Source organism: Ostrinia nubilalis, chromosome 22 (assembly GCF_963855985.1).
Source record: "Ostrinia nubilalis chromosome 22, ilOstNubi1.1, whole genome shotgun sequence".
Lineage (NCBI taxonomy): Eukaryota > Metazoa > Arthropoda > Insecta > Lepidoptera > Crambidae > Ostrinia > Ostrinia nubilalis.
This window is the reverse complement of record NC_087109.1, coordinates 3,869,431-3,895,482: the sequence shown is the minus strand read 5'-3', so window position 1 is coordinate 3,895,482 and position 26,052 is coordinate 3,869,431. Positions and strand designations below refer to the sequence as shown.

Here is a 26,052-nt window from a genome sequence, read left to right as displayed (position 1 = left end):
AAGTCCACTTTTTGCTGTCTGACTCAGTTGATGACGTCACGCTTTTTTCATTACCTGATCGCTTTTAAATTCGTTAGGAAATTATCTGCGAATTCTAAAAATAAGAGTGGGAACTATTTTTAACAGAGGTCAATGTTAAGTTGTAAAGATATTGCATTGATAACAAAAATTAAACACTTAAAAATGTTACTTACTGCATTTTAAATAGCATTTTTTTCAAGGTCTTAAACGCCGGACACGATAGGCATTATTAAAAAAAATGTGTTTAGTAAAAAGTCGCAATATTCCTCAGCATTTTTTGAGACTAAAATGAGTAAGGTGCTTTTGTTTTTTTCGTGCATAAAAAATCTCTGAATTTAATCAAACGAAATAACGTACACTGACGTAATATCGAATTGATAGATAAACGATAAGATATTAAAAATATTCAGTGTGACCGTGAGCCACGATGATCTCAGAAAGAACCGTCGAAAATTGTTTCTGGTGTAGGTCAAAAAGGAAAATAATGTATAAATCGTTTGCTGACGTATTACGTCATCTATAAATGTTCTTTATTAGATGTAACTAGTAATATGACGTGGTTGAAAGCTATTAATCAGAAATTTAATTGCGATGATTTTTGTAAGAAATAAGAGTCTTAACTTATGTAAAGGCCATATTAGTCATAGCTATTTTGAAGTAAAGTCTTGTCAATGAAATACACATGCAGGCATGTTTATAAATTTATTCAATTGTCAGAAAATTAACACCTGTCCTGTACAAAATGGCGCGTATGACTTTGTATAACAATTTGACGTTTATTAGCTCAGTAATAATACAAGTAGAACAACGAAACTAACATTCAAAGTAATATGTGTAAAGGACTTTTTTTAGTGAGTTAGGTAGTAGTTCTTTACTTCTTTTTTGATACAAAATAAGAAGTAAGTTACTGCAAAAGATACGGCGTTTTGTGATTTTGTACTTGTTCTAATAAAAATTATGTAAAATTCTCATTAACAAACACCTTGGTGGTCCAGTGGTCAGAATTCGAATCTCTCGATTTGGGTCCTGCGTTCGATTCCCATTTGGGATACAAAGAAAAATTAAAAATAACTTTAAAATTTGGGATAATGCCTGCAACATTGACTTGATCGTCTCAAAAGATTTATAATTCCATAATTTGAAATGATGTCAAAAACTTGTGACTGCTCATGAAGTTTGACACCAGAATTACCTATGACCTCAATTGTTGCAGGGAGTTGCAATTGCGATAGAAGAAGCCGATAAGTACTTTGAGGAAAACTCACACATAATAACGACCAATAAATTATTTTACCCATAATTCTCGCAATTATTAGCGCAGTAATTTATTTTTATGCTAATAAGATCCAAAGCCTTATAAGAATCAAAATTAATATTTATTTAAAAACCGAGCTTTTTACGTATTAAGAAGTCAATTTAACTGACTTTCATTGTATTCTTAAGTTCTCGATAAAATTCTTCACTACTCAGCGTTTAAACAATCACACGACCTTTCAAACAATTTGCAACCTTATTCTCAAAGTAATACGAGCCAGAAGTTTTGTGTACTCGCAAGAAAGTTAACACAAGAAAGTTTCCCACGATATTAAGTTTAAGAATAAAAACGGAGAGTTTAGTTCAGTGTGAAATACCGCGTATGATCTCATTGAGAGATGATTAGACCTCTTATCTAGTGGTAAAACCACCTGCTTCAGACCCAGAGGTCCCGGGTTCGATTCCCAATGGAGGCAGATTTTTCTGTTCGGTTTGGGCTTGATCTCTGGCTAGTCACCACCATCTTACCTAATTCTGTCGCCATAACATTGTTGTATTCCGGCAGTTAGAGGTAAGATAGCCAGTTCCTCCGTGATTGAGGATTCAGGGTGAAGCTCGCTTCCACCTTCGGATTGATCAACACTTCCATCAGGTGAGTTGCAGGCCAAGAGCTTCCTCGTGTTTAAAAGACCTCCTGGCCTGGTGGTAGAGACTTGTGGTTTCGGATTCGAATCTCGCCAGGTACAAGTTTAGTACGTGTGTCTGGCTTGGCTCAATACTTGGTTATGACAAATCCTAATGTATGTTAGACTCGAAGTCTTCTTTTATGAGCAGTCATCCTTTTGTAGCAATAAAACAATGTTGTCAAAATATACCTACTAAATATTTGCACTTGCACTCGAATTAAAACGCGATATATGCAACTTCAACAGAACGTTTCTGATTGTTAAAAACATGCACACAATATTAATAAACTTCCTTCATTTACTATCAGTTTGTTATTGTTTACATTACACATAACAATATAACGGTCAATCGAATAATACATAAAACTTACTCAGCATATGACCGCAACTAATACATAGTAGGTACAAAATATAAATTAAGCTTAGCTGGAACTTTTAAATTAGATAGGTACTAATATCGGCGAACTTCGTACTATGTTCATCAGAAAATGTAAGATTCTAATAGAGAAATAATTTATCAAATAGGTCCCGTAGTTTCTGAGCTTATTCAAGTCTTTCCACTTTATAATATTAGGCTGGGTTGCACCATCTTTAACTTTAACAAACGTCAAAAATATGTCAAATTCCACACAAAAACACCAGTTATCGACAAAGTTACAACAAAATAGGTAACTCTTAATGAAAGATAGAAAGCGATGAGCTTAATAAAGTCATCAACTATTTTTACGACAGTAATGAGTGTATAAACAGACAATTATTTACAACCTGTCGACAATTTGGAGGAACCCACAACAGAGTGGACAAAAACATAACAATCGTCTGCATTCTCCAATCAAACTGTGTGCTCAATTTGATACTATTAACTGACAGTTAGTGAATGTAACGTTGTGGTCTAACATCGAATCGATAAACTGTTGAATGTTGATACCGTATCAACATTCAACAGTTTATCGATTCGATAGTGATGTCCAATAATCGATTTGAACAAAAAGTCTGGCCATAATTTTAATTCAAACTTTTTGTTAGGGCATATACGACCTAAATGTAGCTTGTCCTATCACCTCTTCGGGATAACATATCGGCTGATGCTGAGAAGTGGAGGATGAAATTCTGTCATCTTTGTTAGCCTCTTAATTATTACAAGAAATACGATTTACAAAATAATGTCTTCACATCATCATATTTCTCTTATTAGAAACAATTTATTCTTAAAGTCAGTACCACATATAGGACAATGTCCCAAAGCCCTTCTTAGCTTGCATTATTTATTGCATGCTTGCATGTTTTCCTAATAAAGAAAATAAAAATAAAAATTTATACAATGGATTCTAGCATCATCTGCAAGAACTGTCCATGGGGCATTCACATGGTCTCTTTTTTTGACCATCGCTGATCCGTCAATTCTTTTCATCACGAGCCCGATGATGACCTATTCTGTCTATAGGGCCTTTACACTGTCTCTTCTCTTGGTGATGATGACCCATGATGACCTATCTGCTTTGACTTGCCAAGTCCTCTAACCTTACCTCCAGCGACATTGCTTTGTTAGTGACGTCAGCTGTTCATTATTATATTTGTTGATCCACAAAAAGGTTGCACATGAAATCCAACCCGATTCTTAATGCACTGCCAGACGATGAGGTCACCCAATCACAACCGTCAGACCCTTGTTCTTTTTCTTCTGAGTTGTGGAACAAAGGATCAGATGATATTCTCAAATAATTCCTTGAATTGAGACACAAAAACGTGGATTTTAATTATGTGCGAAAAGTTAGCTCAATTTCGTATATTCGATATCTGTTTCAGTCAAAAATCAGTCAGACTAAAAACAGAACCTTCCAGTGGCGTGAAACATGGACCTTTTCTTACAATTAAAATGGAAAAGTATAGATTTTACAGTCCGGGACTATTCCCACCTCTCGTTCCTACCGCTGCAATCCTGTATAGCCAGAATCTAAAGCTTGACTGCCAATAAAAACAACCAGTGAAGCTCAAGTTTGTCCGGGGGAAAGTTAAACTGTCATTGGACCCGCAACGAAATTAATCAGAAGATTAAAGGAGTTTTGACAGTTTATAAAAGTATCTCAATTGACTGGTGACCGGTCTGAGACCGATTATTCGCATCGATTCGAAATTGTACCGATTACTGCTATAGATGGTATCGAGAGACTCCAGACAGATGAGTGTTTACTTTTGACTTTCCTAGCCTCAAGCTACGGTCCGAGCTGGAATCTGTACAATACCAGCCTAGCATTTTCGTTGCTAAATCGCCTTTATTGCCACTACATAAGAACCCTGAGTTTTTCGCTTGACGTGCTGTAGTTTGTACAACATTTTGTTGCAATATCGACCCTATTACAAATTCTTAAGATGCCATAGTACTGTGCGGTCGTCTGTTCATCTAAACAGTGGTAAAGGTGAAAGGTGTACATGCAACTGGGTGGAATGGACGCGGAAATGAAAAATGTACGTCTCAGTACGCTGTCAGTTGCCGACGAGCGTTTCCTAGTAAATAATACCCTCGTAAGAGTTGAAGGTTAGTAATTATTGAGACGACACCTTTGAGAAGTGTTGGGGAAAGTTAAAACATGTGGTTAAGTTACATTAACTAGGTATTGAAGCTAAATAGCGTGGGGAGGGTAGACCAAACCAACCACTTCCTTGGTAAATAAGAGATGGACGTGCTCGTGGAGACTTGATGATGATGGTGATGATAATGATGATACGTGCTCCTGCAGTGGAGACTAAAGTCCTGGTGATGATGATAAAATGTTACAAATGCGTCAAACATGAAACATTTTAAAGTAATTGATACAAATTCTTGGTGGTTTGACAAAACATCATCTTTAGCAAAAGATATAATAACTCAATCTAAAACATCGAAATTAAAGCTTCGATGTTTAGTCAGAATTAATAATTAATATTATGTTTCGTGATTCTAAAAGTAATAGTACGTTTGTGGAACACTGACTTACAAAAGTGAATGTATAGGTACAATAAACACTTACAACATTCGTAATTAAAAGTAGCTTAAGTGAATAAGGCGCAAATTGAATGGAAACATGATTTATTTGAAATGAATTTCCATTTCGTTTACCATCAATTAAAAATCTCTCAGCATCAGTTAACATTGATGAAACTTTGTAGTTTTAAAATGACGGCCATAAAAGCTTTAATTTCATTCATTTCGAATATAATTCTACTATTACAAAATCCGATGATTAATCAATTAAGAATCGAACCGGAACATCGATTCTACGAATAAGTAATCGATCTTAGATCGCTATTCCTAAATATTGCTGTTGATTTTGACCCACTTTTAGGGTTTCTTTTTTACAAAAAGACGCAAATTCAAGCTGAAATTGGTGGAATTTCAATATTTTGTCTTCTACAGACTTGGATATACATACTTGAGGGTCGTCTTTTTTTCAAAGATTTTTTTTCGACAACAACAAAATGTTATGTCGTAACATTAGGTAAAGCTTTAATTTTTTAGACTTAATTGCTATTTCACTGAGCGTGTCCAAATTTTACCGCGTCAAATCGTTACCCGTTTCGTACTTAAAGTACAGCCGCTGTCCCGTTAGCGACCGGTCGAGAGCCGCGTGCCACACATTGTTTAGTTGATCGATTACCTATGTTTACTGTTTTTACTTATCTGTGCGATTTGTTGTCTGTGAGATAAAACGTCAATTTTTGGCGGGATCCTTTAGCAGTTGCTGAATAGTCAATGAAAAATTCCGAAGGTTTTGTTGAGACAAAAAATCTTGCTTTTTTCGAACGTTTGAATGTTTGAATTTCGATTTAAAAAATAAATGGCAAAGTTAAAGGCAGAAATACGGCCAGTGTGGTAACATAAATATTACCTATCTTGAGCTTTATTAAAATTAAGTTAAGCCTAGACTGGATTCTTTATAAATTAGTTTTAAACAAAATGATGGCCAGTAGACTAAATAGAAAGAATACACAAAAAGTTTTAACAGAGTTTGCTGAGCCACAGTCAATTTACTGTACATTCCATTTTGAGGCATTTGCACTATTAATAGAAATTGTCTATGCCCTTAACTAGTGCAGCCAGAATTTATCGCCCCGTCTAGACTTTATGTCTTGTAAATTCAATCGAATTTCGTTTTGAAAGTCTACTTTCGATGTTTTCTCTTCTTGTAGGGCTGAGCTGTCAACTTGTGTTAAAATGAGTGTCATATTTACTGCGAAATCGGTTTGCAAGTTGTTGTTTAACTGTACATTTACCAGCACTATCAGATTAACATTTGAGATGATTAGGTTTTTGATTTGATTGTGGTGAAATCAAAATATTTTGATAGCTTCCTAATCCGATGTTGGCTTATTTTTTGTGCATTAAAGTATTACGCCCGTATTCACAAACATTACTTTGAGGTCTCACAGTGCGCGTGGACGCACAGGGTGACACATGAACCAATCACAGAGCTCTATTCAACGCTGTGCGTTTGATTTTCTGCTTCACTTCGCAAGCATCGTTTGTGAATACGGGCGTCATACTCGTAGGCACGAATCGCCAGCGGGTAGGTAGGTACTTACTTTAAACTAAAAATACAGTGATTAGATAGTATAGATGTATCATCAATCATCATCATCATGTCATTTAGTCTTCACTGCAGGAGCACGACCCTCTAATTCACTAAATAAAGAATTTGGTCTACACTCCTTAGGCTGGCACTTCTATGTGACGTTCCTTAAAATTTTCCAAATAAATAATAATATTACTAGGATTGGATCATTCCAGCTCCAGCACTGGTTTTCGTTGAAATGATGACGCAAATTCCAAAAAATGTAGGAATTTAGTTTTTAATTGTTGCAATCAAAGACCGTTAGCAGAACCGGTTAAGAATATCGTTTCCGCGAATGTAAACATGCGTGTACCGATACTCAAAATAGATATGACTATGTCACAGTCATCGTGACGTATACGTCATGGCATCGCGAAATCATCCGAATCTAACTAGCCGATCAAACTGCCAATTGAATGAATGCGAATCTCTCACGATATTTCAATTTAAACTTTGATTTAGGGTTGTCGAAAATTTTACGAGAAGTCAGACAATTTTGATATCGTAAGTTCGTTGTGTAGCTTATTAATTAAATAGAGACATAAACAGCGACTGCATTGTCCCAATGATCTCAACAAATACACATTGCAATAAGTGGACTGTAGTCTGCGGTATTTCTGGACCGATACGACCTACAATCTTTCAAGAAGAAAGAGTACTCATACCTAAAAGACCGACAAAGCACCTGTCCCCCGAGGCTGCGGGTATCTATAGGCGGCGGTAATCACTTACCATCTGTTGATCCTTCTGGACGTTTGCCTCCTATTCCAAAAAAAATACTTTTAGGAAGGGTTTAAACTCATTTTACTGTCAGCAAAGGTTCTCGCATTGATTGTCCTACCAAACTTGCGGTCATCTGTGTGATAGAGCAGCGCTTCACTTGTCTTTGAGGCCGCATTCAATTGCAGTTCTAAAAGAAAGTAATATTTCCAAACAGACCGGCACTTTCACACAACCAATCAATATGTGCAGTAAATGTTTACGACTTAATAACTTAATGAGCTGTTCGCACCCAATTTTTACTGCGGTTTGATTGATTTTCATAAGTTGATAATAAGCGAGTACTTATCATCTTATTTCCGGTTTATGTCCAGATGTTTAGTGTTAATGATAGATTAGTATTTTAAACTCTTACGTCCAACGAACGACGTCGATGTCAGTCGACAAACTGTACGATTCGCAAGGCATTAGAGCACGTAGTGCCTGCTTATATCCTTCGTATACATGCTGGACTTTAACAAGGCGAAAGCATTCTCGGATAAAATTTTCTACCTTATTGAATAAAGTCCTTCTTGCGTACAATTCAACCAAAAGATTTCCACTGCTGGACAAAGGCCTCTGCAAGGATTTCCAACGAATGGTCATACGTTGCCTGCTTCTCGCTTCGCGCAATCTTCACGAGATCCTTTCCTTTCATAGCTCTTATGTTTTTCTTTCCAATAATCTTTTATTATAGTGTCTAAAGTCATCCTTTTTCATGAAGATGGATTTCCAAAGTTCTTTTGCCTGATATGTATGCTAGCGATTTGATGTTCTTAGCAATTTCTGGTGCAGCAACCCTGAAGAGTTGCCCTCGCTATGGCCCAGTATTAATAATTTCATGGTTCTAACGGTCAACGGTCAGGCGCCGTATGCTCGCTACGTTCTGCACAATGGGTTATTCGCTGTGAAAATTAACGTTTCACACGACTCCACTCCATTGTTTTCGGGTAACTTTGGGTTAAATTTTGATTTATTACATGTAAATGCCACAAAGAAAGGTTAAAGTGTAAGATAATTAAAATAAAACGTCAGATTTTAAAGCTGTAACGGTCCAATCAAAGATAAAAAAACTGTCTCTTCAAACTTCCATTATTTCCAGGTCCTGGGTCAAAGCACGAAAAATGTGACTTTTGTATTGACATTTTTAACATAAGTACAAAAACCTTGAAACAATATAGCGAAATATATTTTGACAGATAACTATACTATCTAAGATAAATCTAACCATTCGACTGATAAGTATTTACTTTTGCAACCTGTCAAAGTAAATTAGCCAAAAAAATAAGCTAGCTTTACAAAATCGAGGAAGAAATTAACAAACTGCGGAACCATATTTTATCAAAGATTATCTGTTCATCTCGCAAATATTTTTTCAAGATCTATCCAGATAGCTCTCATTAACGTACATTTAGTTTTATATCATCCGAGCTCCGAAATTCCTATGAGAACCGCCATTTTTTATTCGTCTAATTCGCAATCAGGTTTTTATTCGTGTTGCTTTGTTTTATTGCGTCTTGTTAAGAAATTGAGCTGATTAATGATGGTAGCTTGATTAAAAATTGAGGATTAGTGTACATCACATAAATAAATTCAATGGGTATTAGTGGGGCATCGTAAAGTTATTGAAGCTTTTCGCGGTGTAATAAAATATGGTTTATGGTGATCGAACTGCCCAGCCAAGGTTATGAAGGCATTTGAAGGTTGATCAAGGATAAAGTGGCTTCTTCTGTTCGTTCGTTTCTGCCAAATGACGTCCACTGCTGGACAAAGGCCTCCCCCAAGGATTTCCACGACCGGTTCTGCGCTTGTAATTAAACATCCAGGTACTTCCCGCGACCTTCACCAGATCCGCAGATCGTCGGTCGTCGGAGCATCTTCCGAATCTATACTTACTAATACAGTGTGAGTCACGTTAAAGTGTACATATGAAAATAGATGAAACTAGACCTATTTTTATTGACAAAAAAGAGGTCAAAAATTTTTTGAGATTTTTTTTTAATTTTTTATGGATTTTTTTTTCTTCCAGTTACGTATTGTAAAGAAAACGTAATAACTTTTAAACTAAGCGGTATATCCTGATAAAATAAAAACAGTAATAATGCTAAATAACAGGCGATACTAAAAAAATACATAAAATACACAAAAAATGCCAAAAAATAATAAAAAGTGATACTTTTTGAAAAAAATCTGCTTAAAAATTCGTGTTTTTTTGGTTATTTGATAAATTTCTCCAAAAAATGCCCATATAACAGGTGGTTTTTATTGTTTTGTATTATTCTCTATCGTATTACCTTTGTAAAACCAAAAATTGCATGTCTCTATCCCTATCACAACATTTGCTATGACAGTTTGAACAAAGGCCTACCACCACATTATTCTCCTCTACTTGTAGGGACAATTTTAATATTAACTAAAATGCTTATTTTACTTCGAAATCTTTTGTTTTTACTTGAAATCTAACTAGTCTTTATCAAAATTACAAATCTAGAGCCATTTTCAGTTTCGTTGTTAGCGAAGCGTTGAATGGCGCGCCCGGAAAGGCTTAGTTCAAACGATCATAGCAAATGTTGTGATAGGGATAGAGACATGCGATTTTTGGTTTTACAAAGGTAATACGATAGAGAATAATTCAAAGTAATAAAAACTACCTTTTATAGGGGCATTTTTTGGAGAAATTTATCAAATAACCAAAAAAACACGAATTTTTAAGCAAATTTTTTTCAAAATGTATTATTTTTTATTATTTGTTGGCATTTTCTGAGTATTTTATGTATTTTTTTAGTATCGTCTGTTATTTAGCATTATTACTGTTTTTATTTTATCAGGATATACCTCTTGGTTTAAAAGTTATTACGTTTTCTTTACAATAAGTACTTGAAAGAAAGAAAAATCTATAAATAAATAAAAAAAAATCTCAAAAAATTTTTGACCACTTTTTTGTCGATAAAAATAGGTCTAGTTTCATCTATTTTCATATGTACACTTTAACGTGACTCACACTGTATTATAAAGCTGAAGTGTTAGTTTATTTGCTTCAACGCGCTAATCTCAAGAACTACCTGTTCCGATTTGATAAATTATTTTTGTATAACATCACCCTAGTCAATAAGGGCGGGCGATGCAGTAAAGAGAAATGTTCCGCAAACGGGAAATATTATCGAACTAAGTATTTTCGCGCTTACGAAATCACGGGCTCAGCTAAGTCAGGTGAGATACAAGCTAAGAGCTTCCTCGTTGTGGATAAAAAAAAAGTATTTAATAATTGTAATTCCGTGCTTCAGACTAACTCTGATATTATTTGTCATTAGCCATACATTTTGAAATAATAAAGAGTGAAACTTGAGTGAGTTTGTCAGTGATGTGACGGTCATACAACCGTTATCTGTTTGTGAGTCGACGGCAGTTTCAACATCCTTCCTGTCAATGGTGTCTTCACTAACTACCTTTTGTTTAGATATTGTTTATTAATCGTGTAGGAAGAATGCACACGATTTGACAAACGCACCGTTTTTATATAGGTAAGACTAGTAAGACTAGCTGTGCCCGCGACTTCGTACGCGTGAAAATAGTTTTAATAATTTATTTCCCGTTTCTGTAACAATTTTCTTTACTGCTCCGCCCCTATTGGCTATAGGGTAGTGTATAGCCTAAAAACCTTCCTCGTTAAATGGGTTATCCAACACAACAATATTTTTTCAAATCGGACAAAATTCAAATTGTTCCTGAGATTAGCACAATCAAGCTAACAAAGAAACAAACTTCAGCTTTATAATATTAGATAGATTTTTTTGCTTTTACTAGCCTGTTTTCATTTGCCTGGTATAATACTGTGGCACCTTACGCAGTTAATTAAAATGATATTTAAACTTTAATATTGCTTCATTGATATTTAAAAACCAAACGAAATGAAATAAAACATCTTTATTATTTATTAAATATCAAACAGGTAGTTGCTATTTTTTTGTATTGAAATAACTAAAAGAACACTTTAGGAAACGTTTAATCAAGTTTTTCGGAATAATTTAATGACTTGATTATTCAATCAAATACGGAAACATCAAAATTGTATTCCAATTAACACCCTTCAACTGTTGCGTACAATCTCCCAGAACATCTAGTCAATAAATATATCTATTAAAAAAACTACCGTTTATTTAAACATTATATTTTCTGCTAATATGAACACGTGTAATTTTAACGTTCATCATGTTACAATAACAAATTGGGTAACAGAGGAACAGTTACATGAATCAATTGCATGCGCTCTATTTGTTTTACCATTTATCAAGATATTTGTAGCAATCAATGTCCGTCAAATAACAAAGACATATTATTTGTACAAAAGATTCTTTTGTACTGTTTGTCACAGACCACCAATAAATTTATTTATTTTTATGAGTTGTGGGTCATTCCATGACAAATGTTACCGAGGGTGAAAAACTAAATATGTTCTTTTCGCATTAAATCTGATGAATTTTGAAAGTAAACATTCCAAATTATAATGTGCAACAAAAAAAATCTGAAAGAAATAAGTAATTTTTAAGTTATTAGTCTTCAAAGTCTATACTTAAGTCAACTGTTTGAATGATCATTTTCTCTCTAATTATTGGTAATACGATTTAAAAAAAAACTGTCAATCTGTGAAACGTTTTGCCACTATATTATTCGAGGGTATTTATCATAGTATTGGTAGATAGCGTCATAGTCCCAAAAAAATGGATAATTATCAAGTTTTAAGTGTGTTTTCTTGTTACTTCGGCGATGTAACACCCGAAACAGAAAAACAGGTATTTATTTTATTATTGTACCTTACACATGGATTAGGGTAACAATATTTGGTAAAAGTAAGGTCATGGTAGTAATGATTTCAAATACTAACTAATATCTGAGCATGATACTAATTTAGTATGTTTCTTTCTTGATTAAAAACTGTAACACCCGAAACGTTTCGGGTATTACATTTTTATTTATATGTCGATAATGTGTGTATATTGCTTGGAGAAGTGAAAAAGTATTACTGTGAGAGTCCTTTGACCTCCCACTAGCGCTGGCAACGGAAAAGGAGTCATATTTCTCAATTTAAGACTTTTTTGAAATGTCGACTTAACACTAAAATTAAGGTATTGCTAAAAAGTGTCGATGTTTGACATTTCCAATAAATATCGTAATTAGAAATTAAAGTAATGCTATTTCAAGCCAAAAACAATAGAAAAAGCTATATTCTGAGGAAAAATTAAACTTGAACTTTGTATATTAAAAAAAAAAAGCTGCTTCGTAATTTCAAACCAGAATTCGCTCTATTTGTGTTTATTTGTTGTACTCCTTATTTTGTAGTACCTAGAGACTAATAAAACACCGATTTTATCGATAAAACTCGTTGTATTTTCGTACTCGTAACACCCGAAACAGAACCAGTGTAACACCCGAAACAAAGAAAAAATTTATAAAAAAATAGTAAAACGTTTTATTTAACAGTGATTGTATGTTACATGGTTTGTAAATGTCATACTTTAGAAGTCCTGTAAGTTTTAGGTATGATTCCTTAAGAAAATTCGCTAAATTTCGAGTAAATGCAGCAACAGTCAGAACATAGAGGCAAAATCTCGTAACGCCCGAAACGCACACTTTTCGACTCATATTTTCGTTATCCTACATTCTAAGCTGTACAAACTTTATTATTTAGATAAAACAACTAAAAACGGACAGATTAAGGCACTAACATTATTAAAATACTATTTCAAAATACATGAAATTGTTGAATATGTGTGTACGAACGTAACACCCGAAACGATGGAATGACCCTTGTCAAAATCTGACTAACCTATAGATTTGGCGCCATTAGTTCACAAGCATTTGCCATTGGTTCTAAAAATTACGTCTAATATTTAATAGAAATTCAAGTTGGTACCTTTATGCTGAAACTGAAAACATACACGTTTCGCAAAAAATATGTTTTAATGCCACTGAATCCATGACCAGAGATGTGGAAAACAAATTAATGGAGATTTCAATTACCTTTGTCTTCTATTGGCGCGAAATAATAATCTGTTGCAAAAACTTTATTGTTTACTTTTTTCATTGCACTGCTTGTGCATGTGACACGACAAAAATTCTGTTTATTTATTTCCTTTTGCAGGAAAAGGCAAAGGCATAATGTTATACAGCTGATACAGCCGATTATGGTAGCATCTTGACAGTGAGCCAAGCTCCGAGAAAAGTAGCATAAAAAAATGTTTGCACCTTTTTAAACTCAATTGGCCGTTCGCGTTATTCTAACGAGCTAGCAAGAGAGTACAAAATTGAAACAACCAGTTTTATCAACAGTTTTATGAATATTAACGTGTACCAGTTTGCGACATGGCGTGGCGAGATTGTTATCAGGTTGTAACGCATAGATAATGTTACCTATGGGGATATTTCGTAATGGGCTTCAGTTAATTTTATAGGAAGAGGTGGTTTTGAACGGTTCATTAATGGTTAAAGAGGTACTTGTAGCTGAAAGATGGCAATAAATGGTAGTGTATTATTATGATGTTTTTATAAGAATCTCGCCCGAGAAAGACAGATGCGAGTTTGATCCAGAATAATATTTTTCCCTCGTGTCTTAAAGGCCTAAGGGTCGTATGAATAGTAAGTTGGGGAAAATACGTCCAAGAAATAGGTTTATTATTTATTTAGGGATCAAGAGATAAATCTTCTACCATCTACAAGTTAGTACTCTTCGATTCTGACTATTAGTGCACAGTTCTTCATTCTTATAAAACTACAACGAACAGCGTATCTAGCATAATTCTCAAAGTATCACATAAAGTTAAATTAGTTACCTAAAACATAAAGTAACTGACAATTCAAGTAGTAAAAACTCAATTTTAAAGGGCCATGATCTCAATTGTGTATTTAAGAAAACCTACGTTTAACTATTGCACTCATTACTGATTCACAAAGGGTCCGAAACAACCTACAATTAGCTAAATACTCTTATGAAACATGTTGCAGCCTCACACGGTCCTAATTCGTTGTCAAAACTAACAATGCGATCTGGGGCTGTGTCATTGGGCGACCTTAGGTGCCTGTAGGTGTTCAGTTGTAGCGATTTTATAAGCGGAAGCGATATTTGTCAGCTGATAATCAGTTCAGTTACAAACTAGAGCAACAAACACCACCACCGCCGCCAAATCGATGTTTAAGTCCAATTTTAATTCTCACTCCAAGTAAGCTGGTACAAGTCGCCCTCCCAAGTATGGGTTTTAAAAGCCTTAATTTATACCCCATCATGGTGAAGATCTAGGGACATTTTTTTCCAATTAAAAGTCAATTATAAGGATCAAGCATAAATGAATCACTGGTGTCTGGATTTAGCAATTTCCATTTATCTAGGCACTTTAAAAACGTGTGCCATCTTCTGATCTTTGATACATAGCAACTCAGAATTGGGACGCAAAAATGTGTACATTTCAATAAACATTATTATTACTGCCCTTTTTAATGTCTTGCAAAAACATCTGCAGAGATCACACACAATCTAACAAGCCCTATTATGTCTTCCAGACACCCTTCTTATAATCTACCGTCACTAGTCTACAAGTTCTTTTATGTCATTCCAGGCACCCTTCCTAAAGATCCGGTTTGCTCGCTGACACAGGGACTCCACCCTTTCATTGTTTCCTCTTTCCCACGACCAACCGAATTTTACGAAGGTTGACCTTGGATGGTTTGACCCACTGGTAGGACAAACGTGTGCTCAGCATGAGGCAAAACCTGTTTGTGTAAAAATACGATAACCTAAGGTTCTTGTTGAAGATGGCAATAATGTAGATGTGACTGAGGGTTTTGACCGCCTCAGCTGAGGTCGACCTACTGGTAGGACAAATGCGTGTTTAACGTTTTGAAACAAAACCTGTCCGTGTAAAAATACTGTGATACTGAACCCTTGTAATTTGGTGAAGATGCTGTGACGGTGACTGGACGATTTTGACCTTCTCGGCTGACCCATTAGGACAAACGTGTGTTCAACATTTTGAAGCAAAACCTGTTTGTCAAAAAGTACGATACCCCTGGCTTATTAGTGAAGATGGTAATAATATCGATGGTTTTGGCTTTGCTCGTAAATCGGTAGATGTCCTATTAAATCTGATACTACATAATGTGAGTGGTGGACTTTATTTCACTAAGCAAACTGTCCCTGATATCTAAGATGAATGTGAAGCGGTCTGTCTCTGGTCTAACTAAGGTTTCGCAACAGCAAGTCAGCGTCATACCATACTGATAAGACTACTAAATTGGTAGTGGTGATATTATAGGTATAATATTACCTTGTCTTGAGATCCAAAATTATTAATAGACGATTTTAACTTACTGGTGCTCAAAAAACCTTAGTGCAGGGCTCGAAAAAAATGCTAAATCTGGCTAAACATGGAGGCACCTCTACTTTTCCACAACGGTCTTTTCCTGTATTTATTTGTAGGACTTATCTCATACTTCGTATGTCCAATCCACGGACATGCGAGTGCATAATAATTAATGTAAATAAACATAGCTGTCTCATAACTGAATATGCAATTCGTCAGCAAAATGATGACATCATCTACTAAATAGGTCAATAATGTATGTTTGTTCCCAATAAACAATATTCTTCACACTTCGAAGACATTGTGTTTCAATAATGTATGACAGTAAATATGAAATGAAAGAGGCTGACATTGGACATATCCACCTGTTCAAAATTTATTGTGAAATATGTTATTGTAACAATAAAAATACCTCATGAGGGTCGTTTTGGCGACATCGAAAATCGATCATAGCTACATTTTACTCGTATGTTTCATAAGTGTTACTTATTAGATAGTTGACGCCATAATTTCAAATCACTACTGAAAAAAAAAACCTTACAGCTAGCCTTCTAGCCCTAAAAATCGGGTTTGTTTTCAATTTACTGTAAATAAGATTTTTGTTACCTTTTAAATCTATAAATGTTAGTCAATTTTGTTAGCGAACTATTGTTGTTTTAAACATGCCTAAACCTGACTATGTATTGTGCAAACATTTATCAGTAAAGCACTTAATCATTATAATTGATAAGTCAATTACTTAAAGTACATTAATTAATAACGTAATTACTTAAATGCATTTTAGAAAGCATTTCGTGTAGAGAAAAAATAATTACAAAGAACTTGAGAATTAAGTAGGTTACTTACGCAAAAAACTTTTTTATTCTAACTTCATCCATAACATTGTCAACATACCAATTTTTTCGTTTTGTTGCAAAAAAGAAAAAAAAAATCTTTGTTTAGAAGATGTTAAACTGGTCTTAGATTTATCTGTACGACTGTGTCTGTTCATAATAAATCATATGTTTTTTAAGTCACTGAAGAACCAGTCAGCCAGCCAGATATGCTCGGGATATTATAGTTTTCTTAATTCAAAATTATTTTTTTATGCCACCAATTACCAAAAGTAACTGTCGTGTTTTGTTTTTTGACGAAAAGTTTCACAGAATTTGAAAATAGAATGGAATGGAATACCTATATTTTCACTTTTAAATCGCCTTGTTATTCACTTATTCGCACATGGAATTTGTCAGGCTCTTACTTAGCTCATTATTATGCTAAATATAACGTTTTGTTTTCGTAAACACGTCAGTACCTACTCTTATTACTTGGAAATACTTCTACATGATCCGAAAGAGCAGCATTGAGATGATGAGAACAAAAAATAAACTAAGAAATGAAAATTACAGTCAACTAACCGATAAAAAGTAATTCACAGTGACAAAAAACTGGGTTCAAATCTCAGAAGCACCGCAGGCTGTATACCCAGACAATAAAAGGTCGTATCGCGGCATAGACAAAATTACCTTTTTTCGCCCAAGGTCATTGGCCAAATCACCGAAATCCTCGCTCTCGTGACCGCTCGCCGCCATTACTCCCTCCAAAAGAACTGGACACATGACTCATTATTAGAGATTGCAATTCGGATTATTCGAAATTCGAAAATATCTGAAAAATCCGGATTTTGAGGCTTTAAAAAAATCCGGATTTTTACTTTGAAATCCGGTTTTTTCGAATATTTTTACCCCAAAAATTTTATCATAAAATCATAAACCAAAATATCTATTGAATGCAACATGGATGCAAAACAAGCGAAGTTTTGATTGAACGAACCCGCACTTCGTCGCACAACACTCACACCTGCACTGTGCCTGCACAATGACGCGTCATGCCGCATGCGTAAGTGAATTCGCTAGTCGGCCAGTGAGTTTTATACGAGACGCTGATTCTGAAACACCATATCGCTGAGTTTTAAAGTGTAAGTCATTATCATCATCATCATCTCAGCCATAGGACGTCCACTGCTGAACATAGGCCCCTTGCCCAATGCTTTCCATGTTGCCTGGTTGGTAGCGACCTGCGTCCAGGGCCTTCCTGCTACCTTTATGATGTTATCGGTCCACCTTGTGGGTGGACGTCCCACGCTGCGTTTTCCGGTACGCGGCCTCCACTCCGAATTCAAATTATTTATTGCATGTCACTCCAGAACCTTGCTGCCCCATCTTCCGTCAGTTCTGCGTACTATGTGCCCTGCCCATTGCCACTTCAGCTTGTATCCGTCGGGCTAGTATGTCAGCGACTTTAGTTCGTTTACGGATCTCCTCATTTCTGATTCGATCTCGTAAAGAAACAAAAGAAACACCGAGCATAGCCCTCTCCATAGCACGCGAGGCCACGTTTCCGAACCATAAGTCATCACTGGTAACACACATTGGCTGTAGACCTTAGTCTTCAGGCACTGAGGTATTTTGGACGAAAAGATGTTGCGTCGTTTACCACACGCTGCCCAGCCGAGTTGGATTCGACGATTGGCCTCTTTCTCGAAATTAGACCTTCCCAGCTGAATCGTTTGTCCGAGGTAGACATACTTGTCAACAACCTCGAGAATTGAGCTTCCAACCGAAACTGGGTAGGGCGCAACATGGACATTGGACATAAGCTTTGTTTTCTCCATATTCATCCGCAGGCCAAGTGTAAGTAGAGATCTTCAACCTCGCCCATCAAGTTCACCCACCGGATTCGATTTGCTTACATTAATTCATCTCGAAATGTTATTGTATGAGAATGGGAGTGATTGTGGAGAAGTCCTTAAAAGAGTTCTAAACAGGTTGTTGGATATACCGCCAACCATTTAGCTGGGTTGATGATGGAGTCAAGAGGTGACCATAGGAACTCTTAAACGAAACTGCGGAATCGCATCGAACTTGGGTTCGTTATATTTGTCTTTTCGAGCACTTTAGTGCTAGATGATGCCCAGGGTCCTGATGATGGATTCGGAAGGTGGCCATAGGAACTCCTAAACGAAAGGGTGGAAACTCATCGAATTTGGGTTTTTTGGATTTGTCTTTTCAAGCACTTAAGTGCTAGATGATGTTCAGGGTTCTGATGATGAATCAGGAGGTGGCCATAGGAACTCCTAACCGAAACGGCAGAAACTTATAGAGTTTGAGTTCGTTGGATTCGTCTTCCCGAGCACTTTGGCCTTAAATAATGACCAGGGCCCTGAGATTGAAATACAACTTAAAAGTGTAAAATAAAATTATAATAAAAAATGAGCTCCCCTGGCCTACCTGGAAATCTTTATAGACTTCAGACAGGTCTGCCGTAGTAAGGACAATCTGTTCAGGTGTCAGGTAGGGATTCTTAGATGGATCAAACTTGGAGTGCAAGTGTGGTTTTGTTCCCCAGTCGACGAAGCACATGATGTCGTGCCCTGCGTGCCCAAACAACTGCAAGCAGGAAGATTTAATGAAGGCTACTGACAACGCCACTCTTGTGGCGGAGTTTTGGGCTGACGCTGTGTAGGTTTGTTGTCGACACGACAAGAAGAAGAATAAAAAAAATATTTTATAGGTACAAGCAAGTTTTTATTCTGAAATGCATTTGTACTAAAACGAAAAAAATAAGGCAAGGTTCAAATAATTTCGAAAGCTTGTAGCGCAAACCGAAAAAAAGAGGAATAAATTCCATGCGCGATAATAAAATAAAACGCTTTTCTTCAAATACTTACATCTTTTTGAAAAAAACTACGTTTTATTTAAATTAAATTGATGGTTTAAAAAATTTACCCAATATTCGAAAAATCCGGATAATCCGGATTTGTACGTAACACAAATCCGGAAAACCGGATTTAAGAAAAATCCGGATTTTGCAATCTCTACTCATTATTTACTGAGGCAACTCAGACCTCGGCAACATGTAAATCATCGTTCCCCTTTGTCTTCACAGGTCGTGTTTCCAACGTTTCGTTATTTACACAGATGACAACGAAACCTTACGTGAAAACCCAGACAATCCAACGAGAAACGAATCGAATTTAAAAACTAAAAACTAAAGTAACCCAAGCATTCCAAATTCAAACTAACAAAGTTGCCATATTAACATTAACAAGCTTTTTAAAATACTCGATGAGGCGCCAGACATTTAAGTGAGTAGTCGATAAATTAAGTGCATAAAAAATCGTGTCAAGATCAATAAGTGTGTGTCAAGGGGTACACGGCTTTCCTTTTGTGGACCAAGACTGGATGGTCGTGATAAAATTGTGGTGAATCGTTTAAAAGTGACCGTCGCCGGACGTCGTGGAAGGATTTTGGCGGATCCTTTCGTGATTGTTTTGCGTGAATCGGAACGTACTCTTAGTATCAAGGAATTTGCGTTACCCCTTGGTTTAAAGCAGTGTTCGAATCAAATTATGTTAAGTGTGTGTGCGTGAAAGATGTCGACGCAAGCGTACTACAAGGAGCGCCTGGGGTTTGATCCCCAAGAGGCGATCCAGGACGGAGTCAACGGGGGATACTACGATGGGCCCCACCAGCCTAAAAGACACCGAGGGGAGCACGGAGGCCCCGAAACACACGACCACGTGTACGAGGAGAATTTGACCAAATTCAAAGGTACAACTTGTTGGGAGTTCTTTATACATCAATCAGGTTCGTGGTGATGGGATATAGAGAATGCGAGTGTGTGTCGAGTCGATGTTTTTAAACAATCGTTTGTTTTGATGCGATGCCACACTTGCGCGCTAACATTCCTTGCGCCGTTTTGTTTTTTAATGTTGCTAGGTTGGCATTACTGCGACCAGTGCAACTTTGAAAAGTAATTTTGTTCTAATCACATAAATCAACAGTATCATTCATTATGTTTTAAATACAAATAATGTAACTAACTTAAATTTTACGACTAATCGAGTTTGCAAAACCTGTTCAGTAATAATAACGTAAAGTTTTTTTATTTCTTTTAGAGTTTTAATGTTTTCGGCTCGTTTTATAACACGGTTTCGTATTTGACCTTGGTTGACACTATTTTGTGTGTTTCGTTTGTACCTACTTATTTTATAAACACGATTATCCTTCCTTAAAACAAAAAAATAACAAATGGCACTCTATTTATAAGGATCAACGTAAAAATTACCTGTTTCTTTACATAGCTCACGTAAATAAAAAAAGAGTTGAATATCAAGTGATTTCCATTGATATCACCAGTATTTCGATGTTATATTCATATGGTTTTTTCATTGTCTTCTGTAAATACATAAGAGCTCTTCACATATTGTTAGAACGTAGAACCACGTAAAATGTTTTTTGTCTATTGATAAAAATAAAATAAAAAACAAAGTCTATAACGGAACGGCATAACCTATTTCTTCTCGTAGACAATCTTTCATAGACGTTCAGACCTAAGTATTATTCCGTTATCATTGTTTTATAGATAAGAGATAAGATAAGCTTGATAACATAGATATTGTATCATGTTGCATGCTATGTGTACTTTGTTGTTTGGTAATAATATTAACGATTTACATGAAATTAAAAATGTTATGCTAGTTTTACTACGGGTATTGCTCTCCCGTCATACTCGTATTTAGAAATAATTCTTGTGCTTACATTTTTTACTTGTTTACTGTAATATAGGTACGTATTATTACGTATTCAATCTGTAGGTGTAGGTATATTGATATTTTACATAGGATTACGAACAAAATTACGAATCAACTAATAACTAAGGTTCATTTTTTTTTATTCAACAAGACTCGCGTTTGTGATTTCCCGATAATAGACTAACTTCAGAATAATAAAGTAGGGAATTTTCCGTTTATTATGCCACTATCTAATGAAATTTATCGCAACATAAGTAACGTAATTGTTTAATGATATAAGAATATGTCTAAAAAGAGTTTTGATAGTTTTTCCAGTATTTTTTATTTCAGAAAGCTAGGTCAGGTACTTTTGAAGGTATAAAAGATTTTCTAACCGACCCATTTTGTTTGCGGTCCAGTGTAGCTATAATAAGTTCCACTTTACACCAAAAATCTATAACCTGATGCTGTCGACTGTACAGTTGTCAAAAGAGTTCTAATTACACCAATCTGCGGACAGCTGATTGTAATCAGCCGATTGGTTCCGTCCAGGGTCACGCAGGCGGCCCCTTTGAGGGCACTGCTCCAATTAGAACCATTGGATTTGGACGCTCCGATACTTCTAATTGTTGCTATGTTTCACTATTTCGACAAGGAACAAAAAAAGTAGGCAAAAAAAGAAAAGAAAAAAAAAGTACTGCACTAGAAGATATCGTAAAGAAAATACTGCTTCAATTAGTGCCATTGGATTTGGACGCTCCGATACTTCTAATTAATTTCGACAAATCAAAATTTCTTCATTTCAACACAAGGAACAAAAAAAGGGAAAAAACAAAGAAGATAATACTGCAATGAAGTAGGTATTACATAGAAAAAAATAACACACTATGTAGGTATTCGTAGCAAAAGAAAAACGTGAAAGCAGAGTTTTCATACCTTCAATAGGCAATAATATGAGTTAATGAAGATTTATTTCTCATCAAAAACACAATCACTATACCTACATATAATAATATAGATTTATTTCTCATCAAAAACACAATCACTATACCTACATATAATAATATCAAACATTCTAGCAACTTCTACAGAAGTTTCAGAAATACTTGGTGAAAATGTGCGGCGTAACGAACCTCGTAAGGTTTCTCTGAGGGATTAGCCAGCATGGCCGCCTCATGGCAAACACTCACTCCTTTAATGTGGATATCGACTTTGTTATGGATAATGCGATTAAGATCGTAGATATACTTACGATACCTATTTTAAAGTGACGTTCAGTATGTATCCGGAGTATATTATTAATATCTATTTAAGTAGTTTATCTTTTATTTAGTCGCTATGTATAACGTTTCCTTAGTTTGGTTTGATAATTATTATATTTCGCCATATCAATAGAATACCATTGTACCTAGTGACTCATGTAGTCTAAGCTAAAACTCTTTGTTTACAACCGAAATGATGGGAGAAAGAAGTTGCAGTGGAGCGATAGGTGCACAGTGATGAATAGTCCAGTTAATATCGTAATAAATGACAAACGACATACATAAAATACTAAATAATATTACCTACTCATTTTCATTACCCTTCAAAAGAAAATCCTCATTCACTCCCACTGTTATGTAAATCCTGCATTTGCATACAAACCGCGCCATATAAGGAAGCGAGCGATAAACAAGTCACTGTAGAAGTATGCACAGATATCCAAGTAGGTCAATGCAGAACTGTCAAGGTGACTGCAGTTGCAATCTGACTGTTTCTGTTTTTATCTGTGGTTAAAGGGCCGTGAAAGCTGCCGAAACTGGCAATACCATCTTGGAATTTAAAATAAGACAAAGTGAGCAATGGAGGTGAGGTTATTGAATGAAATAAAAGATTCATAATTTATTCCATTATAATTTAGGTTCACACGTTACAGTCATTATTTAAAAAAGTTTAAAGATATTCTTGATATTAATTTGGGCACTGTACAATTTTATTTAAAGGACAATGTTCGTTCTCCGTACATTGTTCGCCGTTAGATCAACAGTGCCGAAAAAATACTTTCTAGGTTCTAAATGACACAAATCTTTATGTAAGAACAATTATTCCTGGCGGACCAATTCTATAAACTTATTGATAGCAATATTGTTATCATAACCTCTTACTTACTAGTATTGTATTATAATATTGTATGCACATCGATTTGGGAGATGTTCTGTATTGTAGTTGTCGCAGCCAAATTGTATTATAATATTGGACGGGTTTTGGAAATAGCTCGGCGTTCCACTTTTATCATTTACTTACTTACATTTTGCACGTAAATAAATAACATGAATCCTATGTTTACTTTCCACTCTTGACATTTAACACGTGACTTACCAAACTAACTATCTCCATGGTTACCGTCTTAGTCTATGCATGACTAGGGATTGAACAACTTTTAATTGAATATTATTAACAATTCTCGATAATTTTTATCGATTGAAAAATATTCGGTATTTAAATCGAAAGGTATATTCAATTTTATCAATATCAAAATATTCAATTTTAATAATAAAATAAATATTATTTACTACCACCTATGAAATGTTCTGAAAATTGCCTGGAGCGCTCCCCCAATCCTGGGTTTTCCCTTTCCAAACTGAGAGGACATCATTTTGGTTCTATCGATACATTATAAAGGTAGGTACTTAATATTTGAAATGTATTACCAATTATTGTTATAAGCATTTTGAGTGAATAAAACTTTCAATTCTATTAGAACTTTAGACATTTCTCTCACTTTAAGCGGCATTGGATTTTTCATCGGATTTTGAAACTGTTACAGATATATTAAAGATGATCCCATATTTATTTCATTGTCAATATCAGTATTATGATCACAATTCTTTTTATTTTATTCATGACCTTTTAGACCAGTTGGACACATTAGATAGCTTCTTGTAGTATCGTGCAATATATTTTTAACTTTTAATTAAAATCTAGTCATACTGTAGCAATTTGGACGATTTATTTTATTTACAAGATCGGTATCTTATTGTCTATGATGACCGCAATCAACATCACTATTACGTGGATTCCTAACAATGAAGTACGGCATTGCCTTGTGCCGATTTTACATAGATTTTATCGACACAAATTATGGAACTTCATAGGATATGGAGCAGGCCACGCCCTAAAATGTCCGGATGTCGTCATAGTATTATGGAATACATATAAAAGACTTTTATTATTTCATTTTCTAATCCTCAAGTGTCCATTACAATCTAATTAATATTTATGTATTCAAAAAGTAAGAGATCAATTTTGATACTTTACTGCTGTGCCCAGGAATCTGAGGCCGTTTCTGACAATGTCCTTTACATTGGGGTTGATTTCAATAAAAAAAACCTAGCAGAATGAAGAAACATAGTAGTTCCTTCATTCTCTTTGTGTATTGAAAGAGGTATTGATAAAGTTAACGATCTTGCTACCAAATTGGTAATTAATGCTGTTGTAGTATGTTTTATGATATTTTTAACAAAACAAAATATGAGGACGCTCCCAACGCTGGTATAGAATTTCAAATTCATAAGGAGGACAAATATTGAGAATATTAGTCTGTATTCTATTAACTAGTCCAGACACATTCTGTGCTAATAATTGTTGCATCTAGATGCCACTTGATCTTACTAACCAGAGGCAATGTAATAGAAATACATTCAGTAAAATAACTCTGTACGAAAAAAGTAGTCTCAAAAATTTTCATGGTTTTCTACAGCCATTTTTTTGGACAATCAGCTTGATACAAATTTTCCATAGGATATTAAATAAATTAATTATTTAAAAACTTGTCAGTCTGATAGAACTATGTTTGTTGCCTGTAGCGTCTCTGAAACCATAGATGTTGGACGAAGCAACTAAGGGAGAATGCAAACATCAGGCCTCCAACCCGTCTAGCCAGCGTAGGAAGAGTAGACGAAATCCTCAATTTGCCTTTGTTAAATTGAAGAGGATCCTGTTCCTGTACTGGAGACTGGATGATCTGATGATAATGATGATGATATAGGTGATGAAATCTGACACCCGTTGGAAAGACCTAACAAGCCTTCTTGGTCTATTTCTGTTGCAAAGGCAGCCATTATTGAAGTAGGCCGACGCCTTCTGAACACAATTATCCAATTCTCAATGATTGATGGAATTGGTTGACGAATGTCCAATTGATTGGTTTATGGAATCTATCGGGTTTACTTGGACTGTTCAAGGAACGCCGTTTTGTATTCAACATTATTATTTCCAATTAGGTAATTGATACCAATAATTGATAATTCCAAGATACGAGTACAATCTTTAATATTTTACCTGATGGAAACTGATAATCAGGCAGCTTCACCCGGAATCCTCAACCACAGAGGAACTGGCTATCTTACCTCTAACTGCAGAACCTAACAATGCTGTTAACATTGATGTTATGGCGACAGACTTAGTTAAGATGGTGGTACAATTACTGAATTCTAGGCATGAAAACAGAATTAGTTTTCAATTTGCTGTAAAATTAGACTTTTAATATCTAGCTTTGAAACCAATTAATAGTTAGTCAATTGAGTAATAGATCACCTTTCCCAAAATTAATAGTAGAAATCGTGTTTTGGGAAATAAAAAGTATGTCAATCGACTATTGGTGTACTGTTTTCCTCATTCTGCATCCCTCTTTCAAGAAATTTTGTCTATCAGGTAGAATAACCCAAAAGCTTCACTTGGTTCTTTCGAAACCTAATTGGGACTTTCTTCTTTCTTAATCTGCACGTTGTTAATCATAACTGCAAAACCATTAAGATGTCGGATCATAATTTTGTGGGATTTGAGTACACGACAGCAAA

At 35.2% G+C, this 26,052-nt stretch overlaps 1 protein-coding gene across 1 annotated transcript in view; it reads left to right on the top strand.

Moving 5' to 3' along the window:
- The window catches only part of LOC135083026 (dystonin), a 282,038-nt gene that overhangs the window by 1,144 nt on the left and 254,842 nt on the right, over positions 1–26,052 (top strand). Inside the window, exon 2 of the mRNA XM_063977789.1 lies at positions 19,588–20,252. Within this exon, the coding sequence (XP_063833859.1) occupies positions 20,075–20,252 (178 nt within the window). The 5' untranslated portion in view covers positions 19,588–20,074. The remainder of the gene's footprint in view (positions 1–19,587; positions 20,253–26,052) is intronic.